General features: G+C 37.5%; 2 protein-coding genes across 2 annotated transcripts in view; both read right to left on the reverse strand.

Annotated features, from left to right (window-relative positions):
* Positions 1–6,309: 6,309 nt before the first annotated feature.
* Positions 6,310–10,802, reverse strand: LOC139741565 (uncharacterized). The gene is made up of 4 exons (XM_071652150.1): positions 10,543–10,802; positions 8,272–8,501; positions 6,942–7,061; positions 6,310–6,452 (listed from the first exon to the last, which is right to left on the reverse strand). Exons 1-4 carry the CDS (start codon positions 10,711–10,713, stop codon positions 6,320–6,322), a joined length of 654 nt encoding a protein of 217 aa, XP_071508251.1. The 5' UTR covers positions 10,714–10,802; the 3' UTR covers positions 6,310–6,319.
* A 1,749-nt stretch (positions 10,803–12,551) lies between these two features.
* The window catches only part of LOC139741563 (uncharacterized), a 36,613-nt gene continuing 31,442 nt past the window's right edge, over positions 12,552–17,722 (reverse strand). Inside the window, exons 4-7 of the mRNA XM_071652147.1 lie at positions 16,936–17,147; positions 15,484–15,649; positions 12,755–13,715; positions 12,552–12,614 (exon numbers count right to left, since the gene is read on the reverse strand). Coding sequence (XP_071508248.1) covers positions 12,552–12,614; positions 12,755–13,715; positions 15,484–15,649; positions 16,936–17,147 — 1,402 coding nt within the window. The remainder of the gene's footprint in view (positions 12,615–12,754; positions 13,716–15,483; positions 15,650–16,935; positions 17,148–17,722) is intronic.

Raw genomic sequence — 17,722 nt, forward strand, 5'->3', positions numbered from 1 at the left:
AAGAAAGAAAGCTACAATTACTACGTTCCGACTGGTTTTACCGCGTGACAAGGCTATGGAAGAAAATCTGAAGAAAGTACAGAGAAGGTGGTGGCTTATCACCTTGCCAAGCTAACCATGCTTAACGTTAACCTTGCATATAGTTTACCCCAAATATTAAAGTCTAGTCTTTTCAGACATGTCAGAGTTGAGAAAATGATTTGATACAACTCCCTGACATTTGTTTCTTACAAATGTCAAGGTACAGTTTCCGTTTAGAATATCTTGGCGTTTAGAAGACCCCCTTTTAAGTCATGTAACTTCGTTTGTAGGTGACATGAGATGGGCTTGACGTGAAATTAGTGGTTTGAAGCGATCAGTAGACTGGGTTTGTTTGTTTTGTTTTCTCTTTGCTATCTTTATTCGCTTGTTTGTTTCATCTCGTTTGTTTCAATTGCGCTAAGACGGAGTCTGTTTCTTGACATCCGAAGATATTTTCTCAAACCATTATTCTACTGTTACCATATCAGGACAAATTTTGCCCTTAATCAAGGAATACTGTCCGAACTTAAGTCACTCTGACAAACAAGACCCTCAGGCGTTATCTCTTCAATTTTATTTTGTCTCCTTTATTTATTCATATATTACTTTGTTCATTTTCGCAGACAGTTTGACCGTTTGGTGGTGATGTATCTGTAATTATTACATACAATTGTACATGCAAATGTGTTATCATGTTAATGTACATCAACATGACAATCTTGTAATATCTTTTAACGGTACTGTGGCACGATTCTGTCATACATTTTGTCTATGTCATGTGTCTCCTGCTTACTCCAGGTGACAGCCGTCATGTGCTACATTGCTACTGACATATTAAAGAATGTTGAACATAAACATAATTATATACGTCAGATATTAAGATATGAAATGTGAACAAAGTACATTTAAAACATAAAACCTTACGGCAGAAGTGGTGAATCTAATATCATTTCCTCGATACGTGTACATGCAAAACAAAGCTTTTTATCTCCACTGAGCCGCCACTACACTTGTTTACACCATTCATACTGACAACCTCAGAAGTATAATAGTGAATATCATACGATGTTTTCAAAAGATCTCTAGTATACAAATAATGCACATTACGCTACAGAGGGCGTTAGTTAGAATTGTCCATCCCGATAGAAGCGTTGGAACAGTCGGAAACACACAAAGCTATAAGCCAAGTGTGTTTTAGACTGTTCGAAAGTTACACTTAAACCAAGACACTTGTACATAAATGTAAGAGGAAAACAGAAAAACATACAAACACACAAAATACCAGCGTAACGTACGTTCTAGTCGCAAGAAAAGACGACAATTTCCTGCTGCGAAAGAGCTTCTGTGTAAAATGTTTCTTACTGATTACCATTCATCTGTTTTCCCTATCTTTTTGTCCAAACAAGGTAGACAACAAGAAAAGTTGGTCTTTATTCATCAATAACTCTATTTATGAGCAAATGCGTTCATCATATACATAGATAAATCTCCACAGAATAGCAATCTATTATTCAAAGTAGGTTATTTATATGGAATTCCTTTTCATGCTAACATTCAATTAAATACAGTAACTGAACGTCTCATGAATTAACTTTTTACCTAGCTGCATATGAAACCTTATGCTAAAGCGCACCAAATCAAAGTTATTCTTCAGTTTCTTTTTTATCTTTAGTGAACAAAATCAAATAATTCGCTAACCAGCTGATGATAAGATGTACGAGTCAATTCATTTGACTATTGGGATGGACATCTACTACGCTAGATAATGTCCACAGAAAATCTTTGCATTTCCAATTCTTCAACTTCCACATCGCTTAGAATGCAGCCCTTCAACCTTATGACAGTAAATATTAATTGGAATGTTGGAAAAAAATGACACATTGTAGATCATATCTTTCAGATTTTATTCCTGACAAATAATGAAAAAACAACAACAACACATTATATATGACTTATGAGGTTACAATTAATAATCTCCATTCCATGCATAGTAACAAAATGCATCTTACAAATCAGGGAAGTACATGTATGTACGGATATACGATGCTACGGGAGAACTAATCGGCTTTCCAATAAAATGGAGTCTGAAACGAATAACAGTTGAAAGGAACTGAAGCAGCAGACCTCTTAATGAATTATCTGGCACTTAAACAAGAAGCGTTTGTCAAAGTTTAATTGAGATCAATTATTGCCTACAACAGTAACTAATCAAAACATATCTGTGAATTCTCTTCCACTTCCTTGATCGCAATTGGATTTTCCAACAGGGTTTTGAAATATTGATAAATATTGATAATATTTGATAAATCATTGTAGCAGTATGACATATTAGTGTGACTATACAGTTATCACTAAAAGTTGCCTGCTTTAAACCTTGCTGCATACCTGGGGAAACGACCACAGAGTTTACCAAACTAGTGTCTTCTTAACTATCATTGGAAAGAGGACATTACATAAAAATAAACGCATTAAAGGTATATACAGGGAATACTTCAGTGAGAATTCAAGCAACCAGATTGCTGACACACTATGTTTAGAAAATAAATGTTAATTATTTTAATTGTATTTTCCAATATTATTCACAACTTTCTAAATGAAAAGGATGGTTTGAGAAAGTTTTATCATTTTGCTGTAATTTTTTTTATTCCTCTAAACAATGAATATGATGATACATTTGACAAATTATGACATAAACACACAAAAAATAGAATAAAATTTGTTTCAGATCCATTAGTTTTTTCATTGATTGGTAGGCAAACTCTATAGTTATCATGGGTAACATATTCTAGAATTTGAATACATTATTACACGATATGCTGGCATGTGGGTATGCCATGTGCAAATCATACTGATATGACATTAGAATCAATAATAAGATATGACAGCAAGTAATAGTCTCTGGATTCAAAGAAATTATTTCTGCCATGCATGATTAGGACCTACTTGTACACATATAGAAGCAAAATTCAATGTATTTAAATCTGAAACAAAGGACATATGTTGGAAGTATGCTTCCCCACTGCACTTTCCATTCATGCAATACAGACAATAAAGTTGTAGCCAATTTGAAACAATAGATCTTGACATCACATGTACTATCATTTTTTTGCTTAATAATTACAAGCTTTTCTCATGCCATCAGGTCTGAAATGACATTATTCCTGTGCAAATGTTAATGTCTGAGTACTTGAATAGTTTCCACATACAATCTTCTAAATCATAATGTTGTCCTTTACAAACAAATATACATAATAGCAATTCCATGATGCATAATGGCTGAAGATACCCATGATGCCTCACGTATCTTGCCTTTAACCCACTGAAGGCTAGTCCTGATTACACTCGGGCAGATGGGAAACATGTGTCATAGTGAAATCAGCTCACCCTCAACGAGTTAACTTCTTTGTTTGCCAAAGAGAATACTTGATAGATTTTCCTCTATTTACAAGAGTTCACATACATTAAGATAGGACACTATGGTACAGCATACAGCTTCTTACATTCAAGAGTCACCAACATGCACTGCCCATTGGTCATTCTTTTTAACTGCACTGGACATAGTAAAGAAATACTGATCACTTTTGTGAAACATCTTTTTGAATATGTGTTTGTCACCTCTTGAAAAGAAAGCTTCTGTTGTTCCACAGCATCTCTAAAACGAGATTAGCATTCATCTTGTGTTAAGTTTTTAGCAGGTGTTATCAAACCTTGTCCTGCTATGCATTGGACAAGTTGATGAGTTTGAGGTACAGATCTGAGTAATATCAAGGCAAAACTATGATACCAATAACTATATAAATAATAATGATAACAACAATTTATAGACATATCCACATGAATTAACTATACATTGATATCAAGATTAAGGGAAGAGCATCAGGTACAATGCAATGATCAGAGTAATTCAAACGTTTATTAATTGAATGCAATTAGAATATTTGTTGCACAGTATCAATCAAATGATTATGATTGGTAAAAATGGTCTGTACTTTGATTCACCACATCAAGTCATAGTTTGAAGAATTGTGGGTGTGATCATCAAACTATCTGATCATTTTCATGATACATTTATTTGAATATGCATTTACACCACTGTATCTCTTTCAATTTTGGAAGAGAAAGCTTCTGTTGTTCCAGAGTATCTCCAAAATGAGACCAGCATTCATCACTGATCAGTTCAATAGTTTGATTCATTGCATCAAGATATAAATTTTTAAGGATGGTGGGTGTGTGAGGTATGGCCAACTCCAGTGAAGCAGTAGAGTTTCACTCAGCAAAGACAAAGACTCAATAAAACTACAAAATTAAATCAGACAGCTGTGTGGCTCTCTCATGTGTTATCTATCAAAGTTCCAATGTCTAGTAAAAATTATGGCTATGATGTACAGTATGGATGGACGAAAAACACTCAAAAGTGGAGTGTGACGAAAGTGTGTATTTACTGACCCTGTGTTGGCGTATGTGACATTTATAACTCACTGCCAAGCAGAATCAAATAGCGTGATATCCAATTCTGCATGTCTATTTAACTGCTGCCACAAATGGTTGAAAGAATACAAACTTCAAGGTGCACACAATAAATGCATGAAACAAAAAGCTCTTCAAAAATATTATTTGAGGTATACTTTGTCTAAACTACAGGTGCAAATCTCTTTGTGGATGTGTGTATGAAGGAGTTAGTGATTAAAAGACAAGATATTAGACATCTAAATGTACATACACACAGACTACACACTCTGGAGGCAATCACAGATTTAGCCTTTCATCACAGAATGCATGCATACATGACCATCTTCTTAACTCCTAACAAAAAGTTCAAACTTTTTTTTTAAACCGCTAATCAGCATCTGCTTCCTGAATTCTTGCTAGATGGAGTGTTGCCCTTTAAATTCTCACAGTTGTTGTTGTTTTTATTAATTTGATAAGCTCTTCAAAGAGCATACACTGCTAACAACATAATGTCTGACTTGCATAAAGAACAACAAAAAGTCAACAGAAAAGATTTGCATATGTGTGTGTGTGTGTGTGTGTGTGTATGTGTGCGTGTGTGTGTGCTTGGGTTATGTTTGGAAAGAAGGGATTCAAAACATTGAAATTATGAACAACTTGTAATCAACATAATTCTATGTATTACAAGCCAACTGTCACAAATGATAGCATATCCAAAACATTGGATATTGCATTTCAGAAAAGGGTTTCATGTGTACCATCTGACTTTTTGATGAGTGCTGTTCACATGATATAATGATTCCAAACCAATATGACGGGACATCCAATTATCCTGGAATTTAGCATACACATCAAGTACATTCTATTCATTATCATATTGAAGTATTAATGGCATCCCTTGCTGTTTTGATAAAGCCTTGAACAGATTTCATGTACACTTACATTGTCCATGTGTCTCGCGAGTGGAAAATAGGGAAAACGGCAAATGGAAGAATCATAGGTCCATATGACTCATCAAAGTTTTTCACTTAATTTCATGCCTTAAAACTGCACATGTAGGAGTACTCTTTCAGGAAATATCAATAAACTGGAAATAAAAAATGTTGACACAAAATACAAATTGGCCCAGAAGAAATACTTGTCTATACTGAACACAGACGTCCAGGAGGAGGATAGAAAAATTGTGTGCTATCAACTTCAGCAACGTTTATAATTGCACTATCCAAATATCAAACAGCATAATGATCAAATAAAGACAAGAAAGAAAAAAGGAATACTACTAAACTTGTGTGAAATCATTGAGGATTTTGGGAACCTAATGGAAGATGACTCATGAAACGACTCATGAAGAGTGTTTCACTTTAATACACTTCTAAGAGGTATACTAGGCAGAGAAGGAGAGGAACAGAGAGAGAAACTTGGGTGTGAAAAACTCTTGAGCCTACCTTAACCTACAAACCTCTGCTTTATTGGCTCACATATCATGGTAACATCTAATGCTACACACCAAGCAACTAACAAAAAGCTCACATCTAAATGGTCATTGCCAAGTTGTTGCCACAATGACTAAATTAACATATTAGTTGCAAGAAACGTTTCTGAAAACATGTCCTCTGTTACATTTGCAATATTTGGGGACACTTAAAGTTCAGAGCATTGTCCTGGCTTAATCCAATAAACAAATGACCATGCCCTCTAGCCCTCCCTAGACCACGCCCTCTGGTCTTCTCTTGACCACACCCTCTGGTCCTCCCTGGACCACACCCTCTGGCCTTCCCTGGACCACACCCTCTGGTCCTCCCTGGACCACGCCCTCTGGTCTTCTCTTGACCACACCCTCTGGTCTTCCCTAAGTCATCTGATACTTCTGGTAGAGCTGCCATAACTGAAGGGGAGTAATATTCAGAATGTAATCTCTGCATAGAACCCAGTCCAGTCTGTCCTGTGCTTCACGGCATCCATGCATTCCAGGCATCGGCTTTCTGAAGATTGAAAAAGATGGGAACCACAAAATCAAACTTTATGTCTTTGATGGTATATCTTCATACTTAATGGATAAGCTCAATAGTCTACTTGTTATGTGTGTTTACATGGAGCACACACATTACATTGACCTCTACCATGACAAGGGTCACCTGGTGGGAGAGCTAGTGGTATAGTTATTCACATGTTTTCTTTGGAATCTCATTCAAATCCTCACATAATTTGACAATTTCATCTCTACAAAGGTAACCCTTAGCCTTAAACAACAAGCTGGGAAAAAGCAACATATAAAACATTCTATTAGTGTATTATGCAAATTGTTCAAGACAACATAAATACAAACACTCCATCATTATTGATTTCTGTAAAATGAGATGATCCTTCCATTTCTCCTATGAGGCAACCCATTTCTCTCTTTCATAAATCCTAACACCTACACTCTCTCTTCCTCCCTCTGGTAACCAAGGCAACAGGATGACAAAACTTACTCATGCTGGTCTGTTGGAGTAGATAGCAAGAGTCTCATTGCCTGTGAAGTTAGCCACATCTCACAGTCCAGCTGGCTTTTCATCTCATCCGGATGCGGGCCAAAGAGTAACATAGCAACCCTGGAGGCAGGATGCAAGTGAGAGATTAAATGTGATAATGAGCCCATGAAACAAAGCTCAAATACAGAAATACTTTTTCTCTGGACTTTAAGGATTCTGATGATTACTCTTACACTAGTTCTTATCTAAAAACATATTTTTGCAGCAATACAATTATCTTATAAAAAGAAATTACATTGAATTGGTAACAATGAAAGTCACAGATGATAAAGCAGTAGCATGTACATGTAAGTGAAACTTCACAGTATGAACAGAATTCAAAATGTCAACATTCTAATAAATGAATCGATATTGTTTATTATCAGTTATATCCTTTAGCAAATAAATTTGTCAGAACCACCAGGTACATATCATCTCAAAGGGGAAGATGTAAGTAAAGCATATCACGTCAGATTTTTTGGATGGATGTGGTGTTTAATAATTGGTAGTCTGTGTGAAGTTGATGACAAAGGGTCTTCACTCCACATCTCTCCTTCGTTTCCGTTCCCATGACTACAAGTATCTTTTATGTCTTCCACCTACAATACTGCTGATAGTATTGAATGTCAGCATGACACATTAGTAGACATGAATGTATTATCATGTCTCCTTCATCCCTATTTCCTCTGTCTCTTGTTTACTTCATATTCTGTCACTTGCTTTCATTTTCATGCAACACTGAAATATTCAGCTTCCTTCTCTTAAATCTTCTCTTTCCTGTTTTATAATCTCACACTTCTTCTTGTTTTTTTCTCTTTGTTTCTTTTACAAACTCCACAGTTTCTTCCACCTGCCGCCCACCACACCAAAATACACAGTGTCTTTGTGTGACACAAGATTTCAATAAAATCAGAGAAACACTCACACAATAAAGTGGTAAAGTGAACTTCAGTGGCTGTGTTTTTCTTGTCATTTGGCCACTAAATTTCCCCTTTTTCCTCCCAATCCCAAAAGACGATATGATGTCATCTGTATTAACATCATCAGATGCAGTACTAATTATTTTTGTTTGTAGTTATTGTGAAGGGACTTGCTGTGACCCAGTTAATTGCAGTTTCATTTCGTTCATTTATTTAAGCATGGCAACAAGATTCAGCCAATGCCTGTAGAAAGTAGTGTGCATTATAAGGTTTTTCTGGCGATCAAATTCTTGTTTGGGTGGAGAAGAAGTGACAGCCAGAAAGAAGAGCATTTGTCATCTTGTGTGCTGAGATTATTAAACAGTGTCTACCTGAGCAAGGCAGCACGGATTGGTGGTCTTTTCTCCGGGCTAGGATTCAGCATCTCTTTTAGGAGGGCAGAGAGAGCAGGAGATAGCCAGTCTGGTAGGCGGGACAGAAGCTCACTCGGGTCATCACCAATGGCCTGCTCTGATTGGCTGCTGGGTGTGACAAGGAGACTGCAGATCGTTGCTGCCACAGCGTACAGATCGGAGCTGGCGTAAACAGCTGACAAAGGAATCTATAAATGGGGAGATTTTTTAAAGGAAGTGATCATTGCATGTAAGAGCTACATGCACCTGTCCTGGGTGCTAGCTCACATCAACAGGGGGAAACCACAAGAGGACTGGCATCCTTTAATGAGGTGTTTTGACAAAACAGAAAGGCCAATCAGAATTCTTTGCACACATGAAATAATACGTAGCTGTATCTCTGGCTGACTACTGCAGAATGCAATTTGGGTGTAGATATCACTGGTATGATTGCACTTTTTATTTGAGTTGATGCATGGATAAGGAAGTATAGGCACCTAATCATATTACCAGTCATTATTTATTGATGATGACCTTGTTCATCCTGCAGCTGGACTTACACCTAGTTATTGACCACACATCATACTAAGTTTGCCCACATCTAGATATTGCCTAAATCTCAATATTGCCCAGATCTCAATATTGCCTAGATGCCAATATTGCATGCCCACATCTCAAAACTACTTGTCTCAATGTTTCTCAGCTAAATGTACACTATCAAATTTCTATTTATTTTCCATTCTCTCTTTTTCTCAACCTTTCTTTCATCCTCACTTTCTCTCAAAGGTACAATGTACATGTAGTGCTCCTCAATAAAAAGTAATCCTCGAACCCTGACAAATAATTACCAAAGCAGCTCTCACCAAGCTAAGAATGTACTGTGACAGTAGGTGACAATGCAGTTAACAATTTAGACTTTCTAAACTGTGCTGGGCCCTCCATATCAACTAACCCTGTTGCTTTTTCAAACCTTGTGGGAAATTAAAGTATCTTGGAGGCAACTGATTAAGAGAGAATGATACCCAAATATATAATCTATAAATATATGTATTTATGTACATGGTAATAGTGGAACAGATTAGTGAATTTGAGGAAAATTGACAATCTGTTCAAAAGTTATGAATTTTTAAAGACCTCAACAGTTGGTGACACCACTGCAGGACAACATACACAAAATTTAAAGAAAATTTAACATATTTCTATATTTCTAGTGTGTTGAAAGAGCATTTGACTTACCCTTTCAGCAAATAAAGAAAAAAAATAATGTTATCCTTGACACATATTGTACATGGGTATATCAGTAACAGTAACAAAATGTGTCCTTTTCATTTAAACATTAAATCTTGTTGAATGCTCTTTAATACACTTGTATTTTCTTTCAAAACATTGGCCTGCAGTAATGTCACAACAGTTTTAGTTTTCTCAACTGGCGTTGGTGGGGCTGAACTTTAAAAAATTCATAACTTTCCAATTGATCGTTCAATCTTACTTGAACTTCACTGATGTGTTCTACTAATATTGCTACAGTTATTCAATTCAAATACATATTTGGGTTTCATTAACCTTTAATTCTCTTTCCTTTTCCCTATACATAGTTTTCCCTGTATTCCCCACAACCATGCGGTCTGTCTCAAGTTTCATTAGATGTAATATAAGGAAATATTTGTCTAACATTTCACGCCGGGTTTTTCCCTTCTGGTAGAAGGACCTATCTTTTCTGTCCATTCTGTCAGTTTCCATTTTTATTGCATTCATACATGTATGTACATATATTATTCACAAGGTGCACAAACTTAGAGTTGATTGATGAGGATTGAATGTTAGAGGTGCAGTACTGATTGATTTTTCCATCTCATACATTAGGTTCTAACTCACTGGGATTGCATCAAGTTTAATACATCATGAAAGAATTTCATCCCACCACTCTTTTCCCATGGTTACATTAATTGTCTCTAAAGCTACATTTAACTTGGTGTCTGTATAGGCTTGTCTTTTGCTGTAAATATCATATAGAGCGGACTTCAACAGAAGAACAAATAGTAAATATGTGCCAATGTGACTCAGGAAAATGGTTTCATACAGGCATCATGTCAAAAAAAATATAATAAATAAAGGATGGCCAATATTACTGCATGTCATTCATTATGGCAGCTGAATTGAAAACTGATAGCACTTAAAAAATTCTAATGGATATTGAGTTGTCATACTGGCAACATTTGAATGACGTGTCTTAATGAGTATCAGACTCACCCTATGTTCCCAAATCTGGGGTGGTCCATGTATGGTGTGCTTGATTAGCTCAGGGGCCCTTGCTAAAGGGTTCCCTGCTCCAATTTGGGTGACATCATCAAATGGGCGAGGAGCCCCACCCTGGTCCAACATCAGAGCTGCATGTTCAAATCCACCGAGGGTGACACGCATGTCTGCTCCTACGTGAACATGTCGGGGTTGGATGTCACGATGCGCCACGCCCTGGGCTTGCAGGTGCTGCACCCCTAGGAGCAACTGAAGGAGAATGCGCAGGAGGCAAGGTTCCCTCAACAAATCCTGTCCACCCTCCCCCACGACCGAATCAAACAGTTTCCTTATACTGATCTGAAAATCTGGGTACACACTGAACACTAGTCTGCAGTCACTGTTCTGCTCTACGTTGATGCGGGCCAGTGTGGCCCTCGTGAGGTGATCATCTGACATTGCACATGTTTCCCATCTGGCAAGGGGCGGAGTCACATTGCGGTGGGGTGGTAGAGAGCGGAGTACATGAAGACATCTCTCATCACTCCAGACTGATGTATCTCCTTCACCTTGACAAGCACTCACTTGGGATACCTAGGAACATATGAAATAAGTCAAAACATTTTTCTATATATTCTGACTGACTAATATTCCCTGTTTCACAATGTAAATGCCATGTTACAGTCACACTCATGTGTGCATGAATGTATGGGTGTCACAAAACCAGGCTGAAAAAAAAAAAAAAAAAAAAACTTTCGCTTGTTCATCTTCTGTTGTATCATACTGGTGTACCAGAAGCGAAATGAATTAACTCCACTCCATTAATAAGTTCTTTAATAGTTTAGCAAAGAAACAGATTTATTCTTTTTTATGACTGGCTGAATAAGCCATTTTCAAAATGTTCTTGATTGTGTGGAATGAAGAGATCAACACTCACAGAGGCTTGAGAATTTCACTTTGGAGCAATGATGAAGACAATGACATGATTCATTTATACTTTGAATTTTTTACTCATTCCAACTAACTGACGAATTGCCCTACATCGACTTAAATAGACACTGAATTGATCAGTGTTTTAGTAGTAGCCATGACAAAAGAAGTTGTGGCCATATGTACTCCAGTAGGATTCAAAGCTACAACCTCCTGATTGCCAAACAGGCGTCTTTTCCACTAGACCACCGAGCTTCCGCCCGACAGCCTGTGCAGGTTCTTGCAGTGAGTACTGCATGCTTACCTCGACATCAGGCAATTTGTCTATCAGTTGCAATAAAATAGAATGGGAAAATTCACATTTTTGGACATTCAAAGCAAATTTTTCAAGTGGTGTTAAACCCCACTACCACTCTTTCCTTTTGCTAAAATTACCTAATTTTTTGTCACCTGAGCAACATCACTCTCCACACTCCCCCCCCCCCCCCATTTTGGAACCCAAAGTTTCAGCTACTGCAAAACGAGGAATGTTCATGTGAATTTTAATTTTGCAAATTTCGCAAGAGCCAAGATTCACGAAATTAAAATTAAAATTTTTGTCTACACTATATGCATTGAATGTTAGAGGCAACTTGCGAAAATTTCCTGCTACGAAAGAGGCCGTCGGTTCCAATTCGCGAAAATTTCATGCCGCGAAAATATCGTGTTTTACAGTAACATTTGCCAAATCATTCTGTCCTTGTCTGATCAATATGTACCAGCACAATATTCAAGTCGAAGGGAATTGTGCATAGCATGGATTTCTTACCTCCAGGATGCGTCGTCTGCCAGACAGCGTACATCTAAATGTAGCAAACAGCTCATCATCTCTTCCCTCACACCGATGGATCCTCTCCTTTAGACAAATGTTGTCCTTTGCATCAGAAATGCTAACATCCAACGGGTACCACTCGCTTGTGTCCATATCACGCAAAGACTCCATGGCAACACTATGCATGTTCATCACTGAATCCTTTGATCCGGGAGAAGATACATTGCCCACAGTGGCCTGCATAAATTGTAAGACTTGTGAGGGCGTCCTACTTGTATTGCATCTACTCAAGGAGTGCCAGCACTCCGAAGCGAAGCTTGATACTTTGGAACTTGGAGAAAGTTTGCTGTTAGAAGAAGAATTGGTCAGGAAGTGACTGTCTCTTCCCAGCGATGATTGTAAAGGGGAATGTCTGTCATTAGCCGATACGTGATCGGAAGGTGATGATTTTGACTCGTGCATACTGCCAGTAGAGGGAGCTCTCACTGAAACTTCTGAAGTGGTTGTCTCCAACCCTTGAATGTCACCGTTCACCTTTTGAACCACAGCTGTCTCATCCTCTTCCACAATGGTTTGACCTTGAGAGAGAGAAATGACCTGGGACTGTAGTTTGTGGTTGTCAGCCGCAAGGTCTCGGCAGGTTGCTTCCAGGAGCAGAATTCTCTGGTTGGCTTTTACGTCCAGCACAGTCGAGCCTCGCATCGTTCTATCTCCACATGACGTACAGCTTTGTTCTTGACACGAGCTGTTGCTGCTGCTACTCCCCTCGGTGGTCATGGACAAATCCACGAGAGACTCGAGTGACTGAATTGTTTCCCGTAGATTTTGGTTTTCATTCAGGAGGGAAATCTTGTCCTTTTCAAGGTCTTCGATGATATTCAGCAACCTGTCGATTTCTGGAAAGGAGTCTGATTTGACACCGGGTCCATCGCATAGTTTCAAACACACATCACCATTGGTATTAGAGATCGTCGAACTTGATGCACAGGTCTGCCGTCCGTCTTTCGGTGACTGGAAAGAGCTGAATGACTGAGGCTTTGTTTCTCGGTCAAGTCTTTTACACTGATGATGACCACTGTGTCCATCAGCCTTACCAGAGGTCTCCTTTGGTCTGTTTTGAGTCTCTCCCTCCCTGTTGACCGGTGGCTGCCGTAGGATGACGTGTGCAGGAGCTATTGGTGCCGTCTGAGCAACCAAATTTCTAGAAATAGCTGGAGGACTGTTCCGCCTCTTGGTCAAATTGCCTGGATAATGATAATTAAAATTCTGGGAGATCCCCTGCAAGATTGGTGGTGATACCCTACCAAGGGTGGGGTATTGAACGAGTGGGCTGCTTGGGGACCTCCTGCCCTTGAAGTTAGCATCCCCAGCCTGGTTGGGGGGTGATAATCTCCCAACAGTCTGGAGTAGATTCGTTGAGTGACTTTTCACCAGCTCACTATCATGCCTGTAAGATCATGAAATAAGTGGTGAAAATGATTCTTTGTTATGCTCTTAATACCGAAAACAATCATTTTACCATAAAATGTTTTAGGCTCTTCCTAAGCTTACATTTCACAAGCACCTGTAAATTATGAGTATGCATGTATGCACAATAATAATAATAATAATAATAATAATAATAATAATAATAATAATAATAATAATTATAATAATAATAATAATAATAATTATAATAATAATAATAATAATAATAATAATAATAATAATAATAATAATAACAATAATAATAATAATAATAATAATAATAATAATAATGATAATAATAATGATAATAATGATAATAATAATAATAATAATAATAATAATAATGATGATGATAATAATAATAGTAATAATAATAATAATAATAATAATGATGATAATAATAATAATAATAATAATAGTGATAATAAAAATAATGCGCGTGTCTGGGTGCATGTGTGAGTGTGTAAGGGGAAGGGTCCTACTTTTATGGTGTCGGCTTGCAATAATCCCTCAGTAAAACAAGAGACATAATTTTATGCTCACAGTACGTCTGAAAACTGTAGAACTACCGTAAAACCAGGAACATGTGTGACATGAAACTTTCACAAATGGCAGCCGATGATCTTTTTGAAACTTTAATGAAACATGAAACGATTGGTCACTGGCATTCAATACCTCACGTAGACAAAATCTTTTGTGTGCATGCTACTTTTGCAAATGTTTCATGCACGCAAAAATTTCCCATTTTACACTAAAGAATGTGAACAAATTGTCATACTGGGCCCTCCATATGCAAAGTCAGTAGTCCTGGACTGACTTCTTTTGGCTGACTGTGAATGTATTAAAGATGAAGCCCTGATCAGCAATACAATAATAATGGCATTTGAGAGTGGACTCAATGTAACAGAAAAGTGAGAATAGCTATACAGAATTACTAATTCACTTTGAATAATCAAAATGAATGTACAAGAACATACTAATTTTTACAAAAGTTTTAATCTTCTGATAATTTGCGCACTACATACTCTAAAACTGAAAATGCATGGTCACGTAATAGTAAGTTGTCTTAACAAGATGATTAAAAAGGTGGGGGGGGGGAATAGTTAAGGGATTGTTGGCGATATTGCATTATATGAGTGGCTCCTACAGAAAATTTAAGTTAATGGTATGAGTTACTCATTTCAAAGTGCTTCAACTGTTCTAAAGTTCTACATTGAGTGACAGATGAGGACTTAAGTCAAACCCAAAGAGATTTTTCTCCTCATCACCACTAGAGGGCAAACTATACAATTGTGTCTGAGATTTCATGGAGGCTGCCATTACTGAATTAGAAATGGCAGACTTTGCGTGCTAAAGTAACATTTTTACAGTGCATATTTGAACTTTTATGCGAGTATGCACTTCTTGATTTGGCTGATCTTCAGTTGCTCACATGCTAGCCCGTTAGCATGAGGGGTGAGCCTACAGCCGCACATCTCTCAGCGCTCCCTGTGTGCTCACAAAGCAATTGTACAGGGTGTATGCATACTTTGCACTCTAGTACCTACTCGTTATAAGCTCTTTGGTCAAACCTCAGTGTTTGAAATGCAAAATCAGGGACTTAACATCCTTCTTCATTACCAAATCAAGCCCATCGCATGACTCATTTTGTATCATTCACTCCTATGCCAGTCATGATCTACTAGTACCAGGTATAATTATATCCAGTCATCTATCTCGTCACCTACTCTCAGAGGAACGAACCTAACCTGTGGACGGGAGAGGAGCAGTCATTGTTCATGATCTGGCTCTGGCGCAGGAGTTGTCGTCGTAGACTGCCTCGCGGGCGGTTGCCTGATAACAGTGACTCATCACTCTCACTTGGTATCCTAGCAACGTTCTGGTAGGACAAGGGCAGGGAGGAGCTTCGGTATACTGCTGAGAAGAGAAACACCCAGGATGAGGTCAAGAATACAAATTTGGATGCTGCACTTCAAAATGACAAACTGAAAAACCAGACACATTCAAAATTTTCTCGAATCGAAGCCGATGGCCTTTATCTCACATGAAAATTTTGCACATTGCCGAACAAGAATGTGTTACTTTACATTGTCATGGATGGATGTTGTAAACACAACACTGTATGATTTGTGTGGAAACTTCATAAATGAAATGAAATGAAAATGAAAAATGACAAATTTACAACTACACTGTATACGACATGCACATGTACTAGTAATACAGGGACGTGTTGAACACACACTGCTTGCTGGTTGATATAAAACACATAACAATCTAAATGCACACTACTTAAACATACATAGTTTAAAAAAAACAACAACAAATGTGCACAACCAGGATGTGTACAAGTAGTTGACTTTGGAAGCACTCAGCATGACCTGAACTGTAATGTGCCCATGTGCATGCATACTAGATTAATTTGATCAATTACTTGGGAGGGGTAAAGTGTTCATTCCTCCTGAGCTTATATTAATATCTAACACAAACTTCTGCATGCATTTTACTTTTTCTGAATCTTGGGTCCAAGCAAATTCGCAAGTGCATCCTAAAATTTCCGGTTTTACAGTATGCAAGTGAACTGTTCAGTACTTCTTAAGCTGCCATGTTAGACAAAAAATAGAGTTAAGATATTGTTATTATCATTTTATTATTTGCACTTTTATTAATGCCACTCTCCAACCTCACTTTACATTAAAATCCAAGAGAAACATGGATGAGAATCACCTCTTTTTCAAGCTGAAAGTAAAACAGAAATCATAAAGACAGCTTATTGAAATAGAACTAGTGGGAGAAGTGTTACTGATGAGAATGAGTAGAACTACAGATGATATCATTTCTACAGGATTTCACTACTATGATGTCTAAAAAAATCATTAAATATAGTTTCCTGTGGACTATCAAAATGAATATGTATGCTTACAATGTCAAATTTCGTGTCATCACTCACAAAGATGAGAAATTCTGGAGACTAAAGATTTAATGAAAGTATTGACATCGGCCATGTATGTATGACAAGTAAGAGCTGTACATTCTTGATTTTTAATGATTATTTCTTAATTTTATTTCTAACATCTGTGAGAAAAGCAGAATCTACAAATCCAACCACAACCACAAATGTCAGATGCTATACATAGACTAAAGGCCATGTGGGTATTTGCACAGTAGAGGGGTTGCTATGGTAACAAGATGAGGACAAACACCTCTCTGATTGGTCTCTGGAGCCAGAAGCTTGGTGATGGCGGTGTGTCCCTCTCCCTCAGCCTCCTGCTGGGGTGTCTTGCCATTGTTGTTGAGGATGCCTGTCTGGGCGTGGTAGGAGAGGAGAAGCTGGCACAGGTGGATGGAACCCCGGAAGGCTGCCAGATGGAGGGGTGTGTCCCCCTTCTCACTCTGAACATTAACATTGGCCCCCCTGAAGGTGGAGAAAATTATAAATACATCATTTTATTCCTGTGGCACCATCTGGTATCACATGCTTTGTTCAGAACATTTTCCAGATATCATGAGTGACTCTTTCAACATGTTGAAAAGTACGAAAATTGAATGCAAGTTAATGCTTCTTCATGTATCTCTACTATTGTCTATCAGTAGCAAGATTACAAGGAAACCAAAGCCCAAATACAAATGTGGATTGACTGAAAGCAGCACTGTTAGTAAAACAAGTCAGTGAAAGTTTGAGGAAAATCAGACAAACAATTCAAAAGTTATAGGTTTTGGTGCCAATATCGTTGGATCAGGAGACTACTTCACTTCATAATATGAAGATAAACAACAATATGAAGTAAATACAAGGGGAATTCCACAAAATTTCATTTTTCATGAAAAATATACATTCCATTGACTCGTTATTGACATATAGTAAGGTAATATTATTTTCCCTGCTTTTTGAAAGAGGTAAGTCAAGTGCTCTTCCATTGTGCTACAGAACTGAAAACATGTTGACTTTTTTAAAAAATCAGCTAGGTTGACATATACTGTAAAAGTTGT

This window comes from Diadema antillarum, unplaced genomic scaffold (genome assembly GCF_040938485.1).
Source record: "Diadema antillarum isolate AM-2024a unplaced genomic scaffold, OU_Dant_1.0 seq00000934_RagTag, whole genome shotgun sequence".
Classification (NCBI taxonomy): domain Eukaryota; kingdom Metazoa; phylum Echinodermata; class Echinoidea; order Diadematoida; family Diadematidae; genus Diadema; species Diadema antillarum.

Bases quoted from the DNA above. Each gene is read 5' to 3' on its own strand.
- LOC139741565 (XM_071652150.1), bottom strand. From the start codon at position 10,713: ATGCGTGTCACCCTCGGTGGATTTGAACATGCAGCTCTGATGTTGGAC. The intron at 7,062-8,271 runs GTAGACACTGTT...TCCTGCCTCCAG, and splicing joins ATCCGTGCTGCCTTGCTCAG to GGTTGCTATGTTACTCTTTG. The intron at 6,453-6,941 runs GTAAGTTTTGTC...TTCAATCTTCAG, and splicing joins ACTCCAACAGACCAGCATGA to AAAGCCGATGCCTGGAATGC.